This window comes from Rhinatrema bivittatum, chromosome 1, assembly GCF_901001135.1.
Source record: "Rhinatrema bivittatum chromosome 1, aRhiBiv1.1, whole genome shotgun sequence".
Lineage (NCBI taxonomy): Eukaryota > Metazoa > Chordata > Amphibia > Gymnophiona > Rhinatrematidae > Rhinatrema > Rhinatrema bivittatum.
The window spans coordinates 11157453-11183047 of record NC_042615.1 but is presented as its reverse complement, the minus strand read 5'-3'; the positions used below and the strand labels follow the sequence as shown (position 1 = coordinate 11183047).

Here is a 25595-nt window from a genome sequence, read left to right as displayed (position 1 = left end):
CAGCGATCACACTGCTGCGGTGTGTTCGCTGCCGGTTTCGCACCCAATAGCGCCACCATAGGAGGTGTAGCTATTGGGCGTAAAATAGGACGCGAAAAGGCACCTACCTTTTCGCCGTCCGCGGCGTTTTCGTGGAGTCAGCCCTGGTGACGCCCCGACTCCTCCTCTTCCGGGGCTGACTCCGCCCCCATCTTGGTATCGCATGTGATCCGCCTGGTAAATGACCCACTAAGTTCCAATGGTACATCTCTATCTTGTGCACATTTTACTTTAATGGCATTTTTCTATTCAGCACAACCACAATACATTAGTTTTAATCAGACATTACAAAACTGGTAATTTTCCGCGATCCAGGCACCCTGCTGTTTCGCGGGGTTTTCAAAAGATAAACTGACAGCGCATGCACTGCACCGCGTCAGACGCTATCAAAGCTCCTGCACTGTTAGGAAGCACCTCTGAGGCAGCGCTGATCATACATGACAACTTGGTAAGCGTTATAGACTTGTTACCTTCGGATACTATCTGTTCCAACATGATGGCGCCCATAAAAACAAGACTATGGTCTTTTGTTTATTGTTAAAGTCTCTAATTTATTTATCATACAGGAAGCCGCATATCGCAAGTGCTGTATAAATAATGACATGGCATATTCATAAATTGTTCTCATCAACAAGATGGCTGGACCCCTGAAGAAGGAGAATACTCCGAAACCCTGCAGAGTCGAGCGATTCGACAGCGAGAAAAAGGAATACCTGAAAGGGACCTTCAAACACGGCGTTAATCCAACAGCCTCACACAGGTAAATCAATAGCAGGCATAAAGATTACCTGAAAGGAACCTTTAAACACGGCAGTAATACAACAGCCTTTCCTTCAGACGTGCAAGCGGCATTCATCACAGAGAAGTGTCATCTCTATCAACTTCAAAAGCTAAGTATTTCACTAGCTTAAAAGCTAAGTATTTCACTAGCTTATATGAGACTTTATGTTTATCCCAAAGCAACTGATGATTATACTCACAGCACAAAGAAGCTTTTAGCTCTAAAGGGTTACCAGGTCAGTATCCAGGACCCTATGCCATATGATGGTTGCTGGAAAAACAATCCTTTAAATTCTTCATAGTCCATTATTAGTGAGAAATGTGTTCATATTTTCTGAATAACCCAGCATCAAGGGAACTGGAAACTAATAATTGTCACAGGATTTAAGCATGCTTGGTAGAGGTATACAGTTATCTGGCTAACTTAACGGGGATATTCAGTGCTGTGGCTGCGCCACTGAATATCTCCGGCTATCTTAAAATAAGCCGATAAGTATATCCGGTCAACTTTAGGACAGAGCTATGGCGTGACCAGAGTTAGCCGCGTAAGTTATGTAGCTAACGCTGCTCCATGTGGAAACATCCCCCGCTCGTCTGTGCAACACCCCCGACTTATGCAGCTAAATTCTAGCCATATCAGTAATTATGCGGCTAAAATATAGCCGGCTAGCCAGTTATCTGTCTAAATGGCTTTTGAATATCAACCTCAAGGTGTCTGATTAGTAAATGCAGATACTATTATGTAAATTGTAAAATTAATAGTTATGTTAGGGATGTGAGTAAGCACTTCCTGGAAACAAAATTAACCACTTTAATCCAGCAATGTGGTACATCACGGTACAGAATGCAACGACATCGAGCACAGCACCAAGAGCAGAAGAGAAACAATCATGAAAATCATAGATAGAGAGGACTGGAAGGGATCCCCTGTTTTAAGGAAGCTTCTACTATAGCTAAACCCAACCCAGACAGATGCTGGTCTCACTTGCTCTTAAAACCTTTCAGGGATGGAAATTGTTCCAGTGATTGGCTCTGCTCACACTCCTGTTCTTCTCAGCAGATCCACCACCATATCTCTGAGCTCCCTCAGTATCCTGGGATGTACCTCATCCAGCCCCATGGCCGTGTCCAATTTCAGGCTTCCTAGCTCTTTTCATACATTCTCTTCTGTAAATGGAGTTGAGTCTTCCCCACTCCCATCCATGGTCCTCCTCCAGGGTCTTCTTTAGTGAACAAACTAAAGTATTTGTTTATTTTTTTCTGCTTTTTCCTTATTTTTCTGCATGCATTCTCCTTCTCTCCTTTCGCTCTTATAATACCACCACTGGTCTTCCACTTGAAATAAATCTCTCTTTACTGAATAAGACTCTTCAGCCAAGGCTTTGGGCTGGTTCAATACAAACCTAAGGGAACTAAAAGAAAAAGCTCCTACTCCTTCAAATCCAAACTCAACAATCCACAAAGACACTGGGGTTTCTTGATAATATGCAAGCAGGTGTAAACCACTGAGGCAGGAATCAGTGGGGGTGCTGTGACAAAGATGGTACATTTCTCTACTCTACACTGCCTGACCTGGCCATTGGGGTTCCCAGTGGGGCATTAGAAATGCAAGAGGAAAAAGAGATAACTATGGTTTTCAATAGGTAAGAGCAAAATTATTAGCATTTACAAGGTACAAGAGCCTGAGGAAGACAGTATCTGGGATCTAGTTCTCCTCCTTGTGCCCATCCATGCCCCCCCCCAGGGCTAGAAAATGCCGGGGACAGATGCGGTGGGAGATCCCCTCCCACTGCTGCACGACGTTCCCAGGCATCAAAGGTATCTAAAATGGCCGCCGTTCCTGCACTCGGTGGGAACGGGGCTGTCGCACTGCCTGAAGCAGCTCGCGAACGTGAAGGGCTGCGCTGCTGCGAAATGTCTTCCGGCACTGCCTTCGATGAGCCCTCCCCTCCAGGGAGACAACGGGAGTAAACGCCAGACCGCGACAGCCGCGTGCGAGTCTCCCCACAGACTGTGCATCGGCTGGAACGCAGCATGGTGAGCAGCCCTGTAGGTGCACAGCCCACGCTGACACCCCCTTAGCCACGAGGCACCCCGGGTAAGAGCTTCTACCTTGTGCGCAATGTCCCCAGAGAGGGGAAAATGCGATCTAATGTCCAACATCGAGCGTCTTTTTTTTCCAAATAAAGTTTAGGCGGCGCAGCATATTTCCTTGAGAGAGGCAAGGATGTCCCTGTCAATGGTGCTGAAGAGGGAGGGAGCCAGATCACTGGCTGTCACCCCCGGCGCAGAGACCCGAGCAAATTTGGGGTTCTCAATCCCTGCTCGTTATCGCCTGCTACCAGGAGGGTTGGTCCCACCAGGACCTGCCACCTCCTGGGAGGCACTGCTTCCCAAAAACCAAAAGGAAAATGTATCTCCTTCTTCTTTTTGTTTGATCAGGTACAGAACAGCAGGTTTTGCACCACCTCCATCTGCTGGAGACAGAGAAATACCGAGGAGCTGCAGGTGGCACTGGGTTAAGAGGCAGTGCCTGCAAAGCTTTCTCTGTCTCCATCTGCTTGAAGGGAGGCAAAACCCAGGAGTCTGGACTGATCTGGGTACCTAAAGGGAAACATTACATCAACAGGATCCTCTTCATCTACACATTTATTTACACTTTCAAAAATATCTAACAGATTTGTGAATGAAGACTTCCCTTTCCTAAAACCCTGTTCACTGTTCCTCATTAAGCCATGTCTAAATGGTCAGTAATATTGTGTTTAAGAATGGGCTCTTCCATTTTGCCCAGCACCAATGTCAGGCTCACCGGTCTATAGTTTTCTGGATCCCCCTTAGAGCACTTTAAAAAAATCAGCATTATCAGATGGGCCAGTTGGCATCATCTATTAGGTTACAATTAGAATCATGTTCTCCTTTTCCATTTAAAATAAATCTGTCAGTTTACAGCTGTGTGAATTTGCTCTTGTTTCCTCTGCAAAGAACTTACTAAATGTTGGTGGGTCCGAGTCAAAGCTAGCAGACCATGTAAATTACATTAAACCCATCTGTCATTATGAATGCAGAATTTATGTTCATACAAGTGCACGGTATTAAGTTTGAAAAGTTAACTGTGGAAGGGAGCACGCGAGGTGCAAGATTTAAGGTTTGCCTTGAGCACCTAATTCCCTGGGCTCCAGCCCTGACTTTTAGGCCTCCTCAGAAACCCCAGACAGTTAAGTTGGCTGAGCACTCACGGACTCCTTTTCCCAACCCTCCGGAGGACACTACCCCGACCAGCTCCGTGCACATCCTGGGGTTTTTGGAGTCAGGAGGACTGGGGACATAGAGATCCCACGCACGGACCTGGCAGGAAAGATGTCAAGCCTAAATTTGTGAGCCCAGGTCAGGCTACTTTGCAAATATACAAACTGAATGCTAATCAATCAATCATGACACAGAAATAATACATTAAGAAAAAAACAAGAGGAAAAATATCAAACGAGTGGCAGTCTTCAAGAAGGCATGGGATAAACACAGAGAATGGCAAGAGAATGGTAATGAGGGCAGGGGGCAACCTTCACTGAGCGAGGGTTGCAACTCAGCGTAGCAGTGATTACGGCTGCATTGTGCTTCCTGGAAGGCAGGGGGTAACCTGCACGGAGCGGCACTTACAACCCTAAAAGGGACACAGTGGGATTGGGGGGATGGGTTCCATGTGGGAATTTGATCTGCTTCGGGTCAATGCGCATAAAATCACTGCTGGGCTTTTTGGTCTTTGTCTACATCACTTGCTATGTCAATATGCATAAACATCCAAAAGCTTACACCCAAAACTCAAGTCCACAATATGGATGGAGAGAAGAACAAGATAAAAGAAAAAATATATATAAGAAAGTAGAAAAATCACAAATGTATCATCTACTAATTAATTAGCAACCTCCTCCAGCACCAGCTGCTGGGTTAGCTCCATGTTTCTTTAACCCCCGGATGTTGAACAATGAACTTAGAAATTTAAGGAAGAAATCCGCTCCATTGCTAGAATTGTACTTTTGTTTAGTTTGAGCCACTTTACATAGATCAGGAAAAACCCTAATTTGCTGACCATAAAAGAGGAGATCTGTTTCTAAAGAAAGCTCTTGGGAGTAATTTTCAAAGACTTGCGTGGGGATTATGCGTGTAAAATCAGCACATATGTACATGTGTGGGGTAAGCGAATTCTCAGAAAGGCAGGAGTACTCGTGCACTGTCACTGCTGCACGGAAAAGCAAGCACAAGCAAATCGGGCATTTTGAAGCGGGATTTGGAAGCAAATGCTCATTTATGTATTTTATAAACTGACTGCACGTAAGCATCAAACACGCATGCTTGCTTTTACGTTTCCTTCTCCAGTCATGGGCAATAAATCTGATGTCCCTTTTGTCTGCAGATTTTGGGTGAAGGGATGGTCTGGAGCTAGTGGTTGAACTGATGAGGGTCTAGGTCAATCGGTGAAGGTCTTGGTGAACTGGTGCTCATGAGTAGGCACAAAAGTATTTCCTAACAGGCTGATAGTTAACCCGCGATTGGACGCGCGTTTTGGATGCGCTAGCTTTACCCCTTATTCAGTAAAGGGTAATTGCGCGTCCAAAACAAGCGTCCAACCCCCCCGAACCTAATAGCGCCCGCAACATGCAAATGCACGTTGCGGGCACTATTAGTTATCCCCGCACAATACAGAAAGTAAAATGTGCAGCCAAGCCGCACATTTTACTTTCAGAAATTAGCGCCTACCCAAAGGTAGGCGCTAATTTCTCCGGTCACCGGGAAAGTGCACAGAAAAGCAGTAAAAACTGCTTTTCTGTGCACCCTCCAACTTAATATCATGGCGATATTAAGTTGGAGGTCCCAAAAGTTAAAAAAAGTAAAAAAAATAGAAAAAAAAATTGTAATAGGCCTGCGGCTCGAAAACAGGACGCCCAATTTTGCTGGCATCCGGTTTCCAAACCCGTGGCTGTCAGCAGGCTCGAGAACCGATGCCAGCAAAATTCAGCGTTGGCTGTCAAACCCGCTGACAGCTGCCGCTCCTGTAAAAAAAGAGGTGCTAGGGACGCGCTAGTGTCCCTAGTGCCTCTTTTTACCACCGTCCCTAATTTTAATAAATTAAAATACTGTATCGCACGCACAGGAGAGCGGGCGCTCGCCTGCTCTCCCACGATTTTACTGTATCGGCCTGTAAGTGAGCTAGGCATATACATCAGCCAACTTTAGAAAATACCTGTCCCTGAACATAAACTGAATGTTAACATGTACACATATTACAACTCTTTAATGTGTAAAATATATGTGCACTCGTTCTGTCTAGATTAGACTACTGCAGTTTTCCATTCTACGGCCTCACTTCTACTCAACTGAGACGCATTGAAATGGTTGAAAACCCAGCAGCCAAGCTGATGTTTGGAAAATCTAAATTCCATGGCGTTCCCTCTCTCCTCTTTGAATTGCGTTGGCTAGCGCCATCCCTGCGTATTCAGTTTAGAGATCGGATGTTGCTTTGGGGATCCCCTTCCCATCCCTCCATGCTCATTTCCCCTTACTACCAACACGCTCTCTGGGGAGATTTGGTTTCCCTTTTAGCCCCTAGATACTGGAACTCACCGCCACTTAACCATTCATCTTGAGAAAGATTGTTAAATGTAGAAAGGCCTTTCTCAAAGCTTTTCCACCCAGTCAATTTATCTCATTTTAGCAACTCTATCAAAGCTTTGTCCATTTAGCTAATTCATCTAATTTAGTAATTTGATTTCTTCCCCTTTGCTGCCAATTACTCAGTTGTTTTCTTTTCTTACTCTGCTTTCTGATTTCATAACTTTTGTTTTATTTCATTTTTTAAAATATCCTCGGAGCGCCCATGGTTATCCAAAGGAAATATCATAAAACAAAATGAGGGAAACCACAAACAATAATAAATCAATCTGGTCTTCAGTTCCCATTAAATTTAGATAGAAGGTGTCAGGAAGCCTGTCAGCGAGTCCATGAGCCTGAACTGCCTGGTCAGGTCAATCATCCACTCTGCTTTACAAATGAAATAAGAAGGGATTAATCAAGAAAACTAATACACTAACTTTTATAAAATAAGTGTATAAACGATGAGGATCTCTACAATAAAAAATGTGCATTTACAGAAACACTACACGCTAACTATCAGAGTGCAGATATGTGGTATTTTATTTACTGTGTGTCTCCAGCTGTACAGTTTATAAAATACAGGCATAACCTTAGGCGCACCTCCTTATTTCTGCTGAATTTGCACATTATTGAAAAGAACCCACCCTATTTCGAGTCCCTATTTGGTTCCAGGACAAAGGTGACAAGGGGCATTGTTGGATAAATAATGTCCTCCCCCTGAGTTGTTTCCAGTAATGCTGAGACATTCAGATTCAGATAACTTTATTGGCATGACAATTTTCCATGTGTTGCCAAAGTAAAATACAGAATGATTAAAATAAAAAGGTGTGATGGTTGTCTATCAGTTGTCCCAGAAACGAGCAGCCGAGTGCCAGAGGAGTCAAATCCAGGCCATCACAGATAGAAAGACTACATGGACTACCACAACATATCCTCTCAGACAGAGGGATTCAATTTACTGCAAAATATTGGCGATCACTCTGCTGTGGACTTTACCACAGCCTACCACCCCCAGGCAAACGGCCAGACTGAACGTACGAATCGGACATTGAAGAAGTTCTTATGAATGTTCGTCAACAATCGACAGGACAATTGGGCAGCTTTATTGCCTTGGGCAGAGTTCAACACTGCTACCGGGACCTCTCACTTCAAAGTAGTCTATGGACGACGGCCCGAACCCTCTGCTACCCCTACCACTATCAGTAGCCTCACCGGTGGCCTAGCTAACTGCCCAGGAGCTACAGAATCTGTGGAGTCGTACGAAATCCATGATACAAAAGGCTGGCCTTAGGGCCAAGAGGAGCGCGGATAAGCATCGTCAACCAGGTCCACAGTTTAAGTGTGAAGATAAGGTCTGGTTAAGCACGCGATACACACGTCTCAGGGTGCCCTCCATGAAGCTGGCATCGCGATACATTGGACCATTTCCTATCGTCCGACAGATAGGACCGGTCACTTACCAGCTATGCCTGCCGGCTAGCTTGCGGATACACAACGTATTCCATGTTTCTCTCTTAAAGCCTTTGGTGCTATCTTGGCCCACCAGAAAGACTCCAGCCGAGGATCAACTATTCCGAGTCAAGGATGTTCTTGATGTCCATTGACGGATTCGCAGGTGGGAATACCTGATATCCTGGGAGGGTTATGGACCGGAGGATAACACTTGGGAACCAGCCTCGAATATTTAGAAAAAGAACTGCTTAAACAGTTCCATGTCTGCTACCCCAGGAAACCCAAGCCTCCAGGGAGGGTCATAAGAGAGGGGGTACTTTTATGTTCGCCAGCTGCAGCAGCGGGTGGCGGACCTCGCTAACCCAGCCAAACCCCGGAGCCAAGCCATCCTCTCTCGTGGTGACGAGGAGGTGCTGCTGCGATCTTCCTGGCCAGTCGGCATGCCTCCAAATCCGCCCAGGCCAGACGCGACCTAGGCGCAAGCGCCCCACGCCGATTCTTAAAGGAACCAAGGCGGGAAATGTTCCCGTGGTTCCTCCCTGACTTCATCCAGCAGGGATTATTTTAACCTAGTCCCTGCTCTTCAGCCTTGCCTCTGCAACAGGTCTCCTGGAGCTGTTGGCTGCGTGATTTCTCCTCGTCTTGGTTCCTGCTCTGACCCATGGATTGTTATTGGACTCTGTTGCTGCCTGCCCCGACCCCTGGATTGTTACTGGACTCTGCTGCTCGCTACCTGCCTCGACCCTTGTACTGTGTACTGGTCTCCGCTGCTGACCGCTGCCAAACTAACACTGAGATCTGCCTCCCCAAAGATGAGAGCCTGGGAAATCTCCTCTCAGGTAGGCCTTGCTCGTCTCGGCTCAGGAGTCCACACTCGCATCACTGGAGGAAAAGTCCATAAACCATTATTAAGGAAGCGTTGCAGAGATCCACTTCTTATCCCTGGGATAAGCAGCTTGGAATCTCTCTACCCCTTGGGATCCTGTCAGGTTCTTATGGCCTGGATTGGCCACTGTTGGCCTTGATGGACCTTTGGTCTGACCCAGTATGGCAAATCTTATGTTCTTAAGGTAAAATTAGACTAAGTAATGTGAATAGCAAACAAAAATGACACAGGCGGAGAATGTCTTATGAGGGTTGATCAGAGGCACCAAGTTAAGGAGAAGGAGGTAAGAGAAACGTAGCAAGAAAAACTTACCAAACATGAAGTTAAAGGAAGAAAAAAGTAAAGAAAAACGGTGAACAGAAAAGAGCGTAAGGAGGGTACAAAGTGATCTAGAAGAAAGGAAAGAAGAAAGAGAAAGGAGGGTAGGTAATACATGAACAGCACTGGAAGGAAGGAAGAATGAGCTAAGATTATAGAAAGACAGGGAAGAAAGAGAGAGAGAGAGAGAGAAATAAGGCAGGCTTGAAAGGAGTGATGAAGGGAAAGGTGGAGAATAAGAACAGAGACTATTCAGACTTGAAAGGAACGCCAGATGATAACGGAGGAGAGACTGCTCTTAAGTAGTTTTATATCCAAATACTGTCCATTCCTCAAGCTTTCTCTCACAATACCACCACACGCTACCCACTACCGCCACATCTTTGTCCACAAGGCAACATGCTTTCGACTAGTCTCAAATACGTTAACTCGCCAAAGTTCTCTGAGAGACGGGTAAATCGTTTCCGCCTTTCTTTTTGGGCTACATATTTACTAATCAATAAAAATGCAATCGATGCCGATTTTGTAGAGTCCTAGTGACTTCTTCAAGCCACCATTCTTTAATCAGACTCATCACTGATTCATAGCTCTAATCACCTTAACTGCAGCTGAATAATTACAAATTTCCCATCCCTCCTTTAGTTTAAAAATACTCAATGAAACGGTGCACAAGTACAGTTTCCAAAAAATAAAAGTCCCCTCCTTGCCCTTTTCTTGTGGAATACTGACCAGAGTAGGAATAACAGAGCAGGTAAGTCCCCCGGACGGCAAAGAGGAGTGAGTTTACTCATTGCTGTGGCGTCATCGCAAGTGCGGTGCAGGACGAGACAGGTAAGCCATCCCTGTGGGTGGAAGATGCACGGCCACCCCCTTATTTACCAAAACCTTATTTGCTGCACTCACGTCTTGATTCAAACTGAAACTTCACCATTTCTCTCTCTCTTTTCTTTCCTGTCTAATGTGCAGATTGGGGCAGAATCTCCTTCACTGCCTCTACCTCCTCCACCCACCACGCAGAGAGAGAGAGAGAGAGAGAGAACGACAGAGACACTTGTACGCACATACACCTGACCAGTGGAAAAGAAAATAAGATTACTCATTCATCCAGTCTTCAAAGCTTTCCAGCCTGAAATGGGAGGGCTGCTATCTGCAGCATGGATAAATAAATAGGTAGGATGAGCACCTGTCCACAGATGAACTCCAGTCCACCTTTGCGCTCTCTGCTGAGTGTAGTGCCATGAAGGGGGTAATCCTCTGCTGTATGTTTCTCGTCTCTTCCAGCGTCCTGGGGGCGGCTTCCCTGCCTACCCGGCGAAAATGCAAGGAAATATTAAAATCAGCGCAGGAGATGAAAAAATCTGTAACTAAGTTGGTGAGTAGCTTTTTTTTTTTCAGCAGACGGATCAGAGAGGCCTGTTTTGTGGATTGCTTCATGCATCTGTCATTCTTGTAACGTGCACATTCTGTGTTATTCTAGAAACCTGGACTTTTGCATGCCCCAGAAGGCGTGAAGGTAAGGCCGTGCCTTTTATTTCTCCTTAAAATTGCTTTCCTGCAGCTCTGGGATGTATTTAAAAACTGGCTTCTGCGCTATACAACGCCCCATGTAACAATTCAGTCATAAGAGACATCAATCGATAGCTTTAGTTTAGAAGGCCTATTTTTGTTGGCTTTCCAGTTACCTTCCTAGTTTGCCTTTACTGTTACGGGTGACCTAAGACTTTTGTACACGCGTTAGAAAGTGAATGAGTCACACTCACTCTTCTTGTTAACATTCACCCACGTGTTTTCTTTTCACAACTAGAAATCCTATATCTAGGCATAAACTGCATCAACATTTCTAGCTCCTCAGGCATTTTAAATCAAATAAGACACAGTAAATACTACAATTTATAGTGATTCCCCCTCCCAAGCATGACAGTTTCAGTGTAGAGAGACTGAGCTGTACTGACATGGTTTATACAGAGCCCTGCTCCCCCTCCCATGCATGACTGTGTGAGTGCAGGGAGACTGAGCTGTACTGACATGGTTTATACAGAGCCCTGCTCCCCCTCCCATGCATGACTGTGTGAGAGCAGGGAGACTGAGCTGTACTGACATGGTTTATACAGAGCCCTGCTTCCCCTCCCATGCATGACTGTGTGAGAGCAGGGAGACTGAGCTGTACTGACATGGTTTATACAGAGCCCTGCTTCCCCTCCCATGCATGGCTGTGTGAGAGCAGGGAGACTGAGCTGTACTGGCATGGTTTATACAGAGCCCTGCTCCCCCTCCCATGCGTGACTGTGTGAGTGCAGGGAGACTGAGCTGTACTGGCATGGTTTATATAGAGCCCTGCTTCCCCTCCCATGCATGAATGTGAGTGCAGGGAGACTGAGCTGTACTGACATGGTTTATACAGAGCCCTGCTTCCCCTCCCATGCATGGCTGTGTGAGTGCAGGGAGACTGAGCTGTACTGACATGGTTTATACAGAGCCCTGCTCCCCCTCCCATGCATGACTGTGTGAGTGCAGGGAGACTGAGCTGTACTGACATGGTTTATACAGAGCCCTGCTTCCCCTCCCATGCATGGCTGTGTGAGTGCAGGGAGACTGAGCTGTACTGACATGGTTTATACAGAGCCCTGCTCCCCCTCCCATGCATGACTGTGTGAGTGCAGGGAGACTGAGCTGTACTGACATGGTTTATACAGAGCCCTGCTTCCCCTCCCATGCATGGCTGTGTGAGAGCAGGGAGACTGAGCTGTACTGGCATGGTTTATACAGAGCCCTGCTTCCACTCCCATGCATGACTGTGTGAGTGCAGGGAGACTGAGCTGTACTGACATGGTTTATACAGAGCCCTGCTTCCCCTCCCATGCATGGCTGTGTGAGTGCAGGGAGACTGAGCTGTACTGACATGGTTTATACAGAGCCCTGCTTCCCCTCCCATGCATGACTGTGTGAGTGCAGGGAGACTGAGCTGTACTGACATGGTTTATACAGAGCCCTGCTTCCCCTCCCATGCATGGCTGTGTGAGAGCAGGGAGACTGAGCTGTACTGGCATGGTTTATACAGAGCCCTGCTCCCCCTCCCATGCGTGACTGTGTGAGTGCAGGGAGACTGAGCTGTACTGACATGGTTTATACAGAGCCCTGCTTCCCCTCCCATGCATGACTGTGTGAGTGCAGGGAGACTGAGCTGTACTGGCATGGTTTATATAGAGCCCTGCTTCCCCTCCCATGCATGAATGTGAGTGCAGGGAGACTGAGCTGTACTGACATGGTTTATACAGAGCCCTGCTTCCCCTCCCATGCATGGCTGTGTGAGTGCAGGGAGACTGAGCTGTACTGACATGGTTTATACAGAGCCCTGCTTCCCCTCCCATGCATGGCTGTGTGAGAGCAGGGAGACTGAGCTGTACTGGCATGGTTTATACAGAGCCCTGCTTCCACTCCCATGCATGACTGTGTGAGTGCAGGGAGACTGAGCTGTACTGGCATGGTTTATACAGAGCCCTGCTTCCCCTCCCATGCATGACTGTGTGAGTGCAGGGAGACTGAGCTGTACTGGCATGGTTTATATAGAGCCCTGCTTCCCCTCCCATGCATGACTGTGAGTGCAGGGAGACTGAGCTGTACTGGCATGGTTTATACAGAGCCCTGCTTCCCCTCCCATGCATGACTGGTGAGTGCAGGGAGACTGAGCTGTACTGGCATGGTTTATACAGAGCCCTGCTTCCCCTCCCATGCATGACTGTGTGAGAGCAGGGAGACTGAGCTGTACTGACATGGTTTATACAGAGCCCTGCTTCCCCTCCCATGCATGACTGGTGAGTGCAGGGAGACTGAGCTGTACTGGCATGGTTTATACAGAGCCCTGCTTCCCCTCCCATGCATGACTGTGTGAGTGCAGGGAGACTGAGCTGTACTGACATGGTTTATACAGAGCCCTGCTTCCCCTCCCATGCATGACTGTGTGAGAGCAGGGAGACTGAGCTGTACTGACATGGTTTATACAGAGCCCTGCTTCCCCTCCCATGCATGACTGTGAGTGCAGGGAGACTGAGCTGTACTGACATGGTTTATATAGAGCCCTGCTTCCCCTCCCATGCATGACTGTGAGTGCAGGGAGATTGAGCTGTACTGACATGGTTTATATAGAGCCCTGCTTCCCCTCCCATGCATGACTGTGAGTGCAGGGAGACTGAGCTGTACTGACATGGTTTATATAGAGCCCTGCTTCCCCTCCCATGCATGACTGGTGAGTGCAGGGAGACTGAGCTGTACTGACATGGTTTATACAGAGCCCTGCTTCCCCTCCCATGCATGACTGGTGAGTACAGGGAGACTGAGCTGTACTGACATGGTTTATACAGAGCCCTGCTTCCCCTCCCATGCATGACTGTGAGTGCAGGGAGACTGAGCTGTACTGACATGGTTTATACAGAGCCCTGCTTCCCCTCCCATGCATGACTGTGAGTGCAGGGAGACTGAGCTGTACTGACATGGTTTATATAGAGCCCTGCTTCCCCTCCCATGCATGACTGTGAGTGCAGGGAGACTGAGCTGTACTGACATGGTTTATACAGAGCCCTGCTTCCCCTCCCATGCGTGACTGTGTGAGTGCAGGGAGACTGAGCTGTACTGGCATGGTTTATACAGAGCCCTGCTCCCCCTCCCATGGATGACTGTGTGAGTGCAGGGAGACTGAGCTGTACTGACATGGTTTATACAGAGCCCTGCTTCCCCTCCCATGCATGGCTGTGTGAGTGCAGGGAGACTGAGCTGTACTGACATGGTTTATACAGAGCCCTGCTTCCCCTCCCATGCATGACTGTGTGAGTGCAGGGAGACTGAGCTGTACTGACATGGTTTATACAGAGCCCTGCTTCCCCTCCCATGCATGACTGTGTGAGTGCAGGGAGACTGAGCTGTACTGACATGGTTTATACAGAGCCCTGCTTCCCCTCCCATGCATGACTGTGTGAGTGCAGGGAGACTGAGCTGTACTGACATGGTTTATATAGAGCCCTGCTCCCCCTCCCATGCATGACTGTGTGAGTGCAGGGAGACTGAGCTGTACTGACATGGTTTATACAGAGCCCTGCTCCCCCTCCCATGCATGACTGTGTGAGTGCAGGGAGACTGAGCTGTACTGACATGGTTTATATAGAGCCCTTCTCCCCCTCCCATGCATTACTGTGTGAGTGCAGGGAGACTGAGCTGTACTGACATGGTTTATACAGAGCCCTGCTTCCCCTCCCATGCATGACTGTGTGAGTGCAGGGAGACTGAGCTGTACTGGCATGGTTTATACAGAGCCCTGCTCCCCCTCCCATGCGTGACTGTGTGAGTGCAGGGAGACTGAGCTGTACTGGCATGGTTTATACAGAGCCCTGCTCCCCCTCCCATGCATGACTGTGTGAGTGCAGGGAGACTGAGCTGTACTGACATGGTTTATATAGAGCCCTGCTTCCCCTCCCATGCATGACTGTGTGAGTGCAGGGAGACTGAGCTGTACTGGCATGGTTTATACAGAGCCCTGCTCCCCCTCCCATGCATGACTGTGTGAGTGCAGGGAGACTGAGCTGTACTGGCATGGTTTATATAGAGCCCTGCTTCCCCTCCCATGCATGACTGTGAATGCAGGGAGACTGAGCTGTACTGACATGGTTTATATAGAGCCCTGCTTCCCCTCCCATGCGTGACTGTGTGAGTGCAGGGAGACTGAGCTGTACTGGCATGGTTTATACAGAGCCCTGCTCCCCCTCCCATGCATGACTGTGTGAGTGCAGGGAGACTGAGCTGTACTGACATGGTTTATACAGAGCCCTGCTTCCCCTCCCATGCATGGCTGTGTGAGTGCAGGGAGACTGAGCTGTACTGACATGGTTTATACAGAGCCCTGCTCCCCCTCCCATGCATGGCTGTGTGAGTGCAGGGAGGCTGAGCTGTACTGACATGGTTTATATAGAGCCCTGCTTCCCCTCCCATGCATGACTGTGAGTGCAGGGAGACTGAGCTGTACTGACATGGTTTATACAGAGCCCTGCTTCCCCTCCCATGCATGACTGTGAGTGCAGGGAGACTGAGCTGTACTGACATGGTTTATATAGAGCCCTGCTCCCCCTCCCATGCATGACTGTGTGAGTGCAGGGAGACTGAGCTGTACTGACATGGTTTATACAGAGCCCTGCTCCCCCTCCCATGCATGGCTGTGTGAGTGCAGGGAGGCTGAGCTGTACTGACATGGTTTATATAGAGCCCTGCTTCCCCTCCCATGCATGACTGTGAGTGCAGGGAGACTGAGCTGTACTGACATGGTTTATACAGAGCCCTGCTTCCCCTCCCATGCATGACTGTGAGTGCAGGGAGACTGAGCTGTACTGACATGGTTTATATAGAGCCCTGCTTCCCCTCCCATGCATGACTGTGAGTGCAGGGAGACTGAGCTGTACTGACATGGTTTATATAGAGCCCTGCTTCCCCTCCCATGCGTGACTGTGTGAGTGCAGGGAGACTGAGCTGTACTGACATGGTTTATACAGAGCCCTGCTTCCCCTCCCATGCATGACTGTGTGAGTGCAGGGAGACTGAGCTGTACTGGCATGGTTTATACAGAGCCCTGCTCCCCCTCCCATGCATGACTGTGTGAGTGCAGGGAGACTGAGCTGTACTGACATGGTTTATATAGAGCCCTGATCTCCCTCCCATGCATGAATGTGAGTGCAGGGAGACTGAGCTGTACTGACATGGTTTATATAGAGCCCTGATCTCCCTCCCATGCATGAATGTGAGTGCAGGGAGACTGAGCTGTACTGACATGGTTTATATAGAGCCCTGCTCCCCCTCCCATGCATGACTGTGTGAGTGCAGGGAGACTGAGCTGTACTGGCATGGTTTATACAGAGCCCTGCTTCCCCTCCCATGCATGACTGTGTGAGTGCAGGGAGACTGAGCTGTACTGACATGGTTTATACAGAGCCCTGCTCCCCCTCCCATGCATGACTGTGTGAGTGCAGGGAGACTGAGCTGTACTGGCATGGTTTATACAGAGCCCTGCTTCCCCTCCCATGCATGACGGTGTGAGTGCAGGGAGACTGAGCTGTACTGGCATGGTTTATATAGAGCCCTGCTTCCCCTCCCATGCATGACTGTGTGAGTGCAGGGAGACTGAGCTGTACTGACATGGTTTATACAGAGCCCTGCTTCCCCTCCCATGCATGGCTGTGTGAGTGCAGGGAGACTGAGCTGTACTGACATGGTTTATACAGAGCCCTGCTTCCCCTCCCATGCATGGCTGTGTGAGTGCAGGGAGACTGAGCTGTACTGACATGGTTTATACAGAGCCCTGCTTCCCCTCCCATGCATGACTGTGAGTGCAGGGAGACTGAGCTGTACTGACATGGTTTATGCAGAGCCCTGCTTCCCCTCCCATGCATGACTGTGAGTGCAGGGAGACTGAGCTGTACTGACATGGTTTATACAGAGCCCTGCTTCCCCTCCCATGCGTGACTGTGTGAGTGCAGGGAGACTGAGCTGTACTGACATGGTTTATACAGAGCCCTGCTTCCCCTCCCATGCGTGACTGTGTGAGTGCAGGGAGACTGAGCTGTACTGACATGGTTTATACAGAGCCCTGCTTCCCCTCCCATGCATGACTGTGTGAGTGCAGGGAGACTGAGCTGTACTGGCATGGTTTATACAGAGCCCTGCTTCCCCTCCCATGCATGACTGTGTGAGTGCAGGGAGACTGAGCTGTACTGGCATGGTTTATACAGAGCCCTGCTCCCCCTCCCATGCATGACTGTGTGAGTGCAGGGAGACTGAGCTGTACTGGCATGGTTTATACAGAGCCCTGCTCCCCCTCCCATGCATGACTGTGTGAGAGCAGGGAGACTGAGCTGTACTGACATGGTTTATACAGAGCCCTGCTTCCCCTCCCATGCATGACTGTGTGAGTGCAGGGAGACTGAGCTGTACTGGCATGGTTTATATAGAGCCCTGCTTCCCCTCCCATGCATGACTGTGTGAGTGCAGGGAGACTGAGCTGTACTGGCATGGTTTATATAGAGCCCTGCTTCCCCTCCCATGCGTGACTGTGTGAGAGCAGGGAGACTGAGCTGTACTGACATGGTTTATGGTTTATATAGAGCCCTGCTTCCCCTCCCATGCATGACTGTGTGAGTGCAGGGAGACTGAGCTGTACTGGCATGGTTTATATAGAGCCCTGCTTCCCCTCCCATGCATGACTGTGTGAGTGCAGGGAGACTGAGCTGTACTGACATGGTTTATACAGAGCCCTGCTTCCCCTCCCATGCATGACTGTGTGAGAGCAGGGAGACTGAGCTGTACTGATATGGTTTATGGTTTATATAGAGCCCTGCTTCCCCTCCCATGCATGACTGTGTGAGTGCAGGGAGACTGAGCTGTACTGACATGGTTTATACAGAGCCCTGCTTCCCCTCCCATGCATGACTGTGTGAGTGCAGGGAGACTGAGCTGTACTGGCATGGTTTATACAGAGCCCTGCTTCCCCTCCCATGCATGGCTGTGTGAGTGCAGGGAGACTGAGCTGTACTGACATGGTTTATATAGAGCCCTGCTCCCCCTCCCATGCATGACTGTGTGAGTGCAGGGAGACTGAGCTGTACTGACATGGTTTATACAGAGCCCTGCTCCCCCTCCCATGCATGACTGTGTGAGTGCAGGGAGACTGAGCTGTACTGACATGGTTTATACAGAGCCCTGCTCCCCCTCCCATGCATGGCTGTGTGAGTGCAGGGAGACTGAGCTGTACTGACATGGTTTATACAGAGCCCTGCTTCCCCTCCCATGCATGACTGTGAGTGCAGGGAGACTGAGCTGTACTGGCATGGTTTATATAGAGCCCTGCTTCCCCTCCCATGCGTGACTGTGTGAGAGCAGGGAGACTGAGCTGTACTGACATGGTTTATGGTTTATATAGAGCCCTGCTTCCCCTCCCATGCATGACTGTGTGAGTGCAGGGAGACTGAGCTGTACTGACATGGTTTATACAGAGCCCTGCTCCCCCTCCCATGCGTGACTGTGTGAGTGCAGGGAGACTGAGCTGTACTGGTATGGTTTATACAGAGCCCTGCTCCCCCTCCCATGCATGACTGTGTGAGTGCAGGGAGACTGAGCTGTACTGACATGGTTTATATAGAGCCCTGCTCCCCCTCCCATGCATGACTGTGTGAGTGCAGGGAGACTGAGCTGTACTGGCATGGTTTATACAGAGCCCTGCTCCCCCTCCCATGCATGACTGTGTGAGTGCAGGGAGACTGAGCTGTACTGACATGGTTTATACAGAGCCCTGCTTCCCCTCCCATGCGTGGCTGTGTGAGTGCAGGGAGACTGAGCTGTACTGACATGGTTTATACAGAGCCCTGCTCCCCCTCCCATGCATGACTGTGTGAGTGCAGGGAGACTGAGCTGTACTGACATGGTTTATACAGAGCCCTGCTTCCCCTCCCATGCATGACTGTGTGAGTGCAGGGAGACTGAGCTGTACTGGCATGGTTTATAAAGAGCCCTGCTTCCCCTCCCATGCATTACTGTGTGAGTGCAGGGAGACTGAGCTCTAGTGATGTGGCTGTTTGCAAGTTACAGCCCACTCCAGTGATTAGCAAGCAGCCAGGTCCTTGGCTGTTTCTGAAGCTATTCTGCTACACTGGCTCTTTATCTAGCAGCATTTTGTGACTTGCAAGCAAGCAGTTAAATAAATCATTTGGGAATTAGCGATATGCTGTTGCATTTTACTAAGTACATAAATGTAGTGTTCTCAACCACAAAACAACCCAACACATTTGTGTGTGCTTCTGGGTTGAAGTAACTCCTTTTGGAGTATCAAAGTGAAAACATAGTAAAGATTAAGCAGGGTGGCTGATGAGTTGCACTTACCACAAAACGAGAATTTGACAGAGCTGTGACTGAAATCTCATGACTAATAGATTTATCCATGCCCTGCTCAGGAAGGAAGGTAACGTGGTTCATGAGAGGGTAACGTACAGGCCTGCAGCGCTCTGCAAGATCTAGGAGTCCAGGCTGCATGTGTCAGGGGGCCTGAAACAGTAACTACAAACATACAAGGGGATATGTAATGATACTTCATAAAAAGTAGGGAGGGGGGCCTTGCTCATGAGCATTTGGGCAAGGAGGGGTGCAGTTTTTAAGTGGGAGGTTCTGCTATAGCTGTGATATCCCTTCCTGTTAACTCTCATTGAAACTGCAGATTAACTTGAACTTTGCAGCAGGGACATTTTTACCCTTTCGTTATAGCAATACACAATAGGTAGAAAGGATGATGGGAGACACACACAGAGGACACAGCTCAGCAAATTCTATGGTTTTCTCTGTCACGCGTGGTGTCTTCGGAGCAGACGGGAGTCTTAGCCCCAGGCGGCCACCACACCCATCACTCCGCACTCCTGGGTAAAGTCTTGGCAGGCTGTGATACCTTTCATTGGATCGGCTTTGTGCAGAGAAGATGGTGCTGATGAACTTGTGAGCTCAGATGAGAAAAAGACCAGGTGGTCTTGAGAGCTCGTAGGTGCCTTTGGATAGCTCAGGGACTTGTCTCTGTCGCACCCTGCAAAGGTTTTTGCCAATCCAATACAGCTACTGGATTGCTGCATGGCATTCATCCATGAGGGAAGCAAGGATGCTCCTTGTGACCCTGGGCAAGTCACGTCCCCCTCCATTGCCTCAGGTACCAACTTCGATTGTCAGCCCTCTGCGGCAGGGAACTATTTACCTGATGAATAACCCTCCTTGAGCACAGATTTTGGAAAAATGAGTAATTAAAACCAAAAGCAGATTGCAAGGGTAACATTTTTTCCAGGCTGAGATAAAAACCTGGAGATGTTCAGGCTAAAATCTGTATAATATTCCAGGCCTGTGGGCACGGTCAGCATTTGGTAACAGGCTATTCGTAGCAGCTCATTTAAGTAGAGCAGGCTCCTGGGAGATGTACTGGATCCTGCGCAAGCGTTAGAGACCACCTAGCTCTCCTTTTTCACATGTCTGAGATCATCTGTAGATAACTGGGAGGCTGATCTAGCCCGCAGAGAAGCTGGCCAGCCCAATTAAACGAAGCATGGTCCTTGGCTTTCTGTTTTTTCATACCATGCCCTCCTTGTCAAGTCAGCAGGATATGTTTATGACACATGCTGTTTTCTCAAACCATCGCAAATATGACAGCAAATAGTCTCAGTTTCAGCTGGAAAATTAAGCTGGTGGTATTCCAGTCAGCCAGAGCAGTTCTAGTAAGAGTCTCAGATACCCCAGGCTGTGGTTTTTCTGAATGCTTTCTTTGTTCTGTAACGAAACAGGTAGCAAAGATGCTACCATTTAATTAACAAACTTCTAGTCCACTTTTTCCAACAGCCATTCCATTTTATTTAAAAATACATATTACTAACAAAATGACACCGAATGTAAAGAAACAATCCCTTCACTTATAAACAATCAGCCACCATAACCCTCTCATCCCTAAACACCTAATCCTCATGCCCAGCACATGATTAAAAGGAAAAAAAAGCTCAACTAATTAATTAAACAAGTGAAACTGTGGACCAGCCAGGATAATATTTATCAGTATTGTAATAACCTGGTAGCCCCCTTACTAGCCACTAACATTCCCAGACCACACCCCATTAGCAAAGGAAGGTTAAAGAAACGACACCACAGCTGGTGGAGTAGCCAAATTTCTAAAACTGAAGCCCCATGCCCCTACCATGTCCCTTTGAGAAAAGCAAACAGTGCCACTGGCAATAAACAGGATAATAAGACTGTGCAGGGGCAAGTCTGATTTCATTCCCTGCTGCACTCAGCAAAGCCCGAGATGGTTTCTGTGCATGGAAAATGCAAAGCAGTTGGGCTGTTTTGTCGAGTCAAGTGAAAATGTGCCCATCTCACGCCGGTTTCACTACCATTTTCCGCACCGTGACGCTCGAAGCACCCAGGCTGCCCGGGGTTCTCAGGCTCCGCTGGCGATGTCACGTACCAGAGGCAGCACGGACATTAGCCCTATCTCAGAGCACATCAGCCAAAAACAAGAATCTGTTCCACTGGCTCCTGGAGAGAGAGAAAAAACAAAGACACAGGAAATTTTCAACGGAAGAAGAAAGCTTCAGTTAGGAAAAACACAGTAAGCACCATCTCTGAAAGCCTCTTTTTCACAGCACAGGGCCTTAGTCAATAGAGACAGGTTTTCCATAGGCAGAGAATGGAGGGGATTTTTTTGTACGAGGAGAGAGAGAGAGCACACAGCAGGGTAAGAGCACCCAACCTGGTTCTGTTTGGGATCTGCGATTAAGAGCTGTCACAAGACTCACGCAGCAGCTCAAGATACTCATCAAAATCTCAGATCGCCTGAAATGACAATTCTTCAGTCCATGGATTAATGCCTCGGGGTAAAAGCTCCCCAGAACACGAGCAGAGCTTCTCCACGTCTGACCTGTCCTGACTGCAGGTTGGATGAAAGGGAAGTAGCGTTACGGTATGCACAGATTTTATGCTGCTAAGGAAGCAGCGGGCTTGCCCTGTTGTCCACTGGAATATGTGGAGCCAAGCGTCAAGGCGAGGCAGGAAGCGGACATGAACACTTTTCACTTTCTTAATTCAAGCCTACTACTCAGGCTCATCATCTAATTCGGTTAAAGTCTGGTAAAACTGAAGAATATTAAAATAGAGAAATTAAACTGCCAATCTCTCCCCCTTCCATATCCCCTGTTCATTCCTTTTCATGGTAGAGGAACCACATTTAGCAAAGATCTGTAACTGTGCACTTAGCTTGCAACAGGCTTAAAGGTTGCTGTAAATGTAAGTGGTCATTTATTACCTCTGTGTGTGCTGCCAGTCTGAACAGGAATCAGCAGGAGGGAGTGTTAGGTGTGTGGCTGTGCATGGAAAGGTGCTCTGATTTATATTTCTTTCTTTCTTTCTTTCTTTATTTGCTTTTATATACCGACATTCATTGGAGTACATCACATCGGTTCACATTATAACAACTGGAACAGTATGACAAGGGTCATACTATTTTACATTTTAACATTAACTGAGATTGAGAAACATAAACAAAGGTTAAATTATGCTGGAGGGAAGCTGCCATAATGCCTGGATAATATTCATATTCAAATCTTGTTGGAGGATTGGGCGTGTCAATGACAGGAGTGGGTTTAATTAATATTTTTAAGACAGTGGCTTCCAAATTCGTCCTATTGATCCCACAGCTCCCTCAGGTTTTCAGGGTATCCACAATGAATACGCATGAGATAAGTTTGCATTTACTGTGACTTTATCTCGTGCACACTCACTGTGAATATCCTGAAATCCTGGCTGGCTGTGGGGTCACCAGGACTAGGTCTGGAAGCTCCTGTCCTGGTTTTGGGAAAAACATCACAGCACTGCAGGCAAACAGCCCTTTTAGGGATCAGGGGTTTCCCTCAGCATGTGCAAGATTCTGGCCCTTGGAAGTGGAGGGCGTGCATTGATTTGGAACGTGGACGATACCGTCTAAGGGGAGAACAACATTCTCCCTGGGGAAATCTTGTTTGGTGCTAATGGGGCAGTAAAAATCTGCCACTATTTTGTTTGATGTATTCTTATTTTATGGACATTGTATTGTACACTACCCTGAACCTTGGAGGGGCAGGTAACAAACATTTTAAAGTAAATAAAATAAATATCCTAAATCGATCTGTGACTGGCTTTCTGGAGTTCTGCAGAATCTGCTCTGCCTCCAAGGAAGGACACATAGCTCTTGAAAACCAGTCATCTTTCCATTCACTCTAATAAAAGGTGTTAGTTCAATCTGACCTTTATTTGGAACATGCTAAGGGGAATCCATTTCAGTACAATTTAAAATGCAAGGCATTTTATTTTGTATAAGATCTTTTATCTAGATCTCTGCCAAGCGTTTTGCAATCACATGTGGTTTACACACACAAAGAACAGGTCATCCCACAATCAGCACTTGTAGGGAAAGGAAAAGAAATTGTCAGCAAGGAAATTAATCTTAAAACGAGAGCCCAGCAGGTCTACCAAAAGAGAAAAAGCCGTGAGTTTAGTTGAGTACTGTAACGGAAGTTGTATCTCCAAAAGGAGATAGACAGGTAGAGAAAGTCCAGAGAAGGGCTACTAAAATGGTATAGGATGTATACCAAAAGCCTGATCAGAGGAGACTTAAAGGGCCTAAATGTGAATACCCTACAGGAGAGCAGTGATGAGGGACATGAGAGAGACATTCAGATACCTCAAAGGTAGAAATAATGCACAAGAAGCAAACATTTTCACAAGAGAGATATGAGGCACAGGAGTTACAATCGGAAATATTTGGAAAAGTATTTCAGAGAAAGTAGTGCAGGTCAAAAAGGTAACCGCATTCAAGAAGGCCTGCGGCAAGTGCAGAGGATCGGGAGGGAAAGTCAATCAACTGGGGGGGTTCTGTACTGCAACAAGATGACAACTGGGCAGACTAGACGGACGTTAGTGTCCTCCTCTGCCATCATAGTCTCAGAGGTGTTCAGCATGCGTACGGAATGAGAAAACGAACTAGCAGCTCATTCCGCCAGCATCGGAAAATTAATGCTATGTCTGCCCGCTTCTCTTTTCAGGATGATTGTCTATTATCTGCCCTAGAGTGCTTCCAGAACCAGAGCTCCCAGCTAAAGCCAAAGGCACCCGTGGAAAACTTTGATCTTATAAAGTTTCACCTGACCAAAAAAGCAAAACAGTCGCCACAAAGCAAGGTAAGGTTATGGGGTCAGAGCAGACAGAGTCACTGGCATTCTTTGCAGTTTGCAGGAGAAAAAAATCTAAACATCTTGCTTTCTGTGTTCAAAACCTGAGAATGTACAGTTACAATCCTGAAAAGAGTGGCCAGACGCCCTCTCCGGCTTTGAGACTGGATGATCAGATACGATTACAGAGGAAAACGTGGTAGCCAAAGCAGCATTTCTGATTGCCTTTGGCTGCTGGGTTTCTGCCATAAAAGAAGTCTTGATGGAAACCAAATTCTTCCCGGGCTGTGATACATTTTATTGTCGCAGCATAAGAATTATTGAAAGATAATGCTGCACATGAGCTTTTCCGACTCCACGGGTCCCTTCTTCAGGTGTGGCTGCTTCAGAAGAAGAGGCCTTGGTGATTTCAAAAGCTCCTGTACATCATCATCACTGCACAATTCTTATGTCCACCCAAGAAAAAGAATCATAATAGCAAAGACTTAGAAAACAAAACTGAATGTCATCATTTATACATCGTCTTTTCAAACCTATGGGAATTATCATTTTGGTTGCCCTTCTCTGTACCTTCTCCATCGCAATTATATCTTTTTTGAGATGCGGCGACCAGAATCGTACACAGTATTCAAGGTGCGGTCTCACCATGGAGCGATACAGAGGCATTATGACATTTTCCGTTTTATTCACCAGTCCCTACCTAATAATTCCTAACATTGTTTGCTTTTTTGACTGCCGCAGCACACTGAACCGACGATTTCAATGTGTTATCCACTATGACCCCTAGATCTCTTTCCTGGGTTGTAGCCCCTAATATGGAACCTAACATTGGTGTACAATCATTCTGGGGGTAGTACCTTGGCTGGATTTTAAACGAATTAAAATTTGTGAAGAAAGAACTCCTGGCACTTTGAACATCGAATGGCGCTGCTCTTTCACAGAGAATTAGAGGCCGAGCTCAAAACAAGGACACAGCTTTTAACTCAAAGGCTGATGCTTGTGTGCTTGATTTCAGCACATGGATTTAACGCTCAGCTTAAAATACTTTAAACTCCCAATGCAGTAAACTAATGCTATGCAAATGCATTGGGAGTTAAAAAAACAAAAAAACGCACCTAAACTTTAAAATGTGCATTTGGCACAAGCCGAATGCACATTTTAACTCAGAAAGGGGAGTGGAGGCATCCTTGACAGGATATCGAGTAAGTGGTAGCAGCCACCGCCACCACATAGCCAGATAAATACTGATTTACCTGGCTCTCTGGAAGCAGGAAGCAGCTTATCTGGCGCAGGTCATTACTATTTAGTTACAGGCCGATACAGTAAGGAGCGGTAGGAAGAGCTGCGTTAGTGCCGGGCGCACCCGCGTTTGCCGCACGCACAGTCCGGATCACCTACCGCTCGATACTGTATTAAAATCGCATGCAAATGCAAGCCGCGTCCAACGCGCGTCCATGAAGCGCAATCCATTTTACTGTATAGGCGCTTATATACAGCGCCTATACAGTATCCTGGGTGCGCTGGTACCAGGAAGTGGATACAGGAGAAGGGCTGACTGACCCCCTAACTCCTCCCCCTCCAGGACTCCTTCCTCTCAACAGGCCAGGCCATCCTCCCCCTGAGCCCCAGCCACCCCCTGACTCCCCCCCTAACTTTCCGCCAGCCCCCGCTTCACCTGCCCTGGCCGCGTCCATCTCCCGCGCTGACAGCTCCGGAGCAGCCCCAGT

At 47.8% G+C, this 25595-nt stretch overlaps 1 protein-coding gene across 1 annotated transcript; it reads left to right on the top strand.

Moving 5' to 3' along the window:
- Nucleotides 1-674: 674 nt before the first annotated feature.
- On the top strand, nt 675-23976 carry LOC115082707 (interleukin-21-like). The gene is made up of 4 exons (XM_029586904.1): nt 675-799; nt 10403-10493; nt 10599-10634; nt 23743-23976. Exons 1-4 carry the CDS (start codon nt 675-677, stop codon nt 23974-23976), a joined length of 486 nt encoding a protein of 161 aa, XP_029442764.1.
- The last annotated feature ends 1619 nt before the right edge of the window (nt 23977-25595 follow it).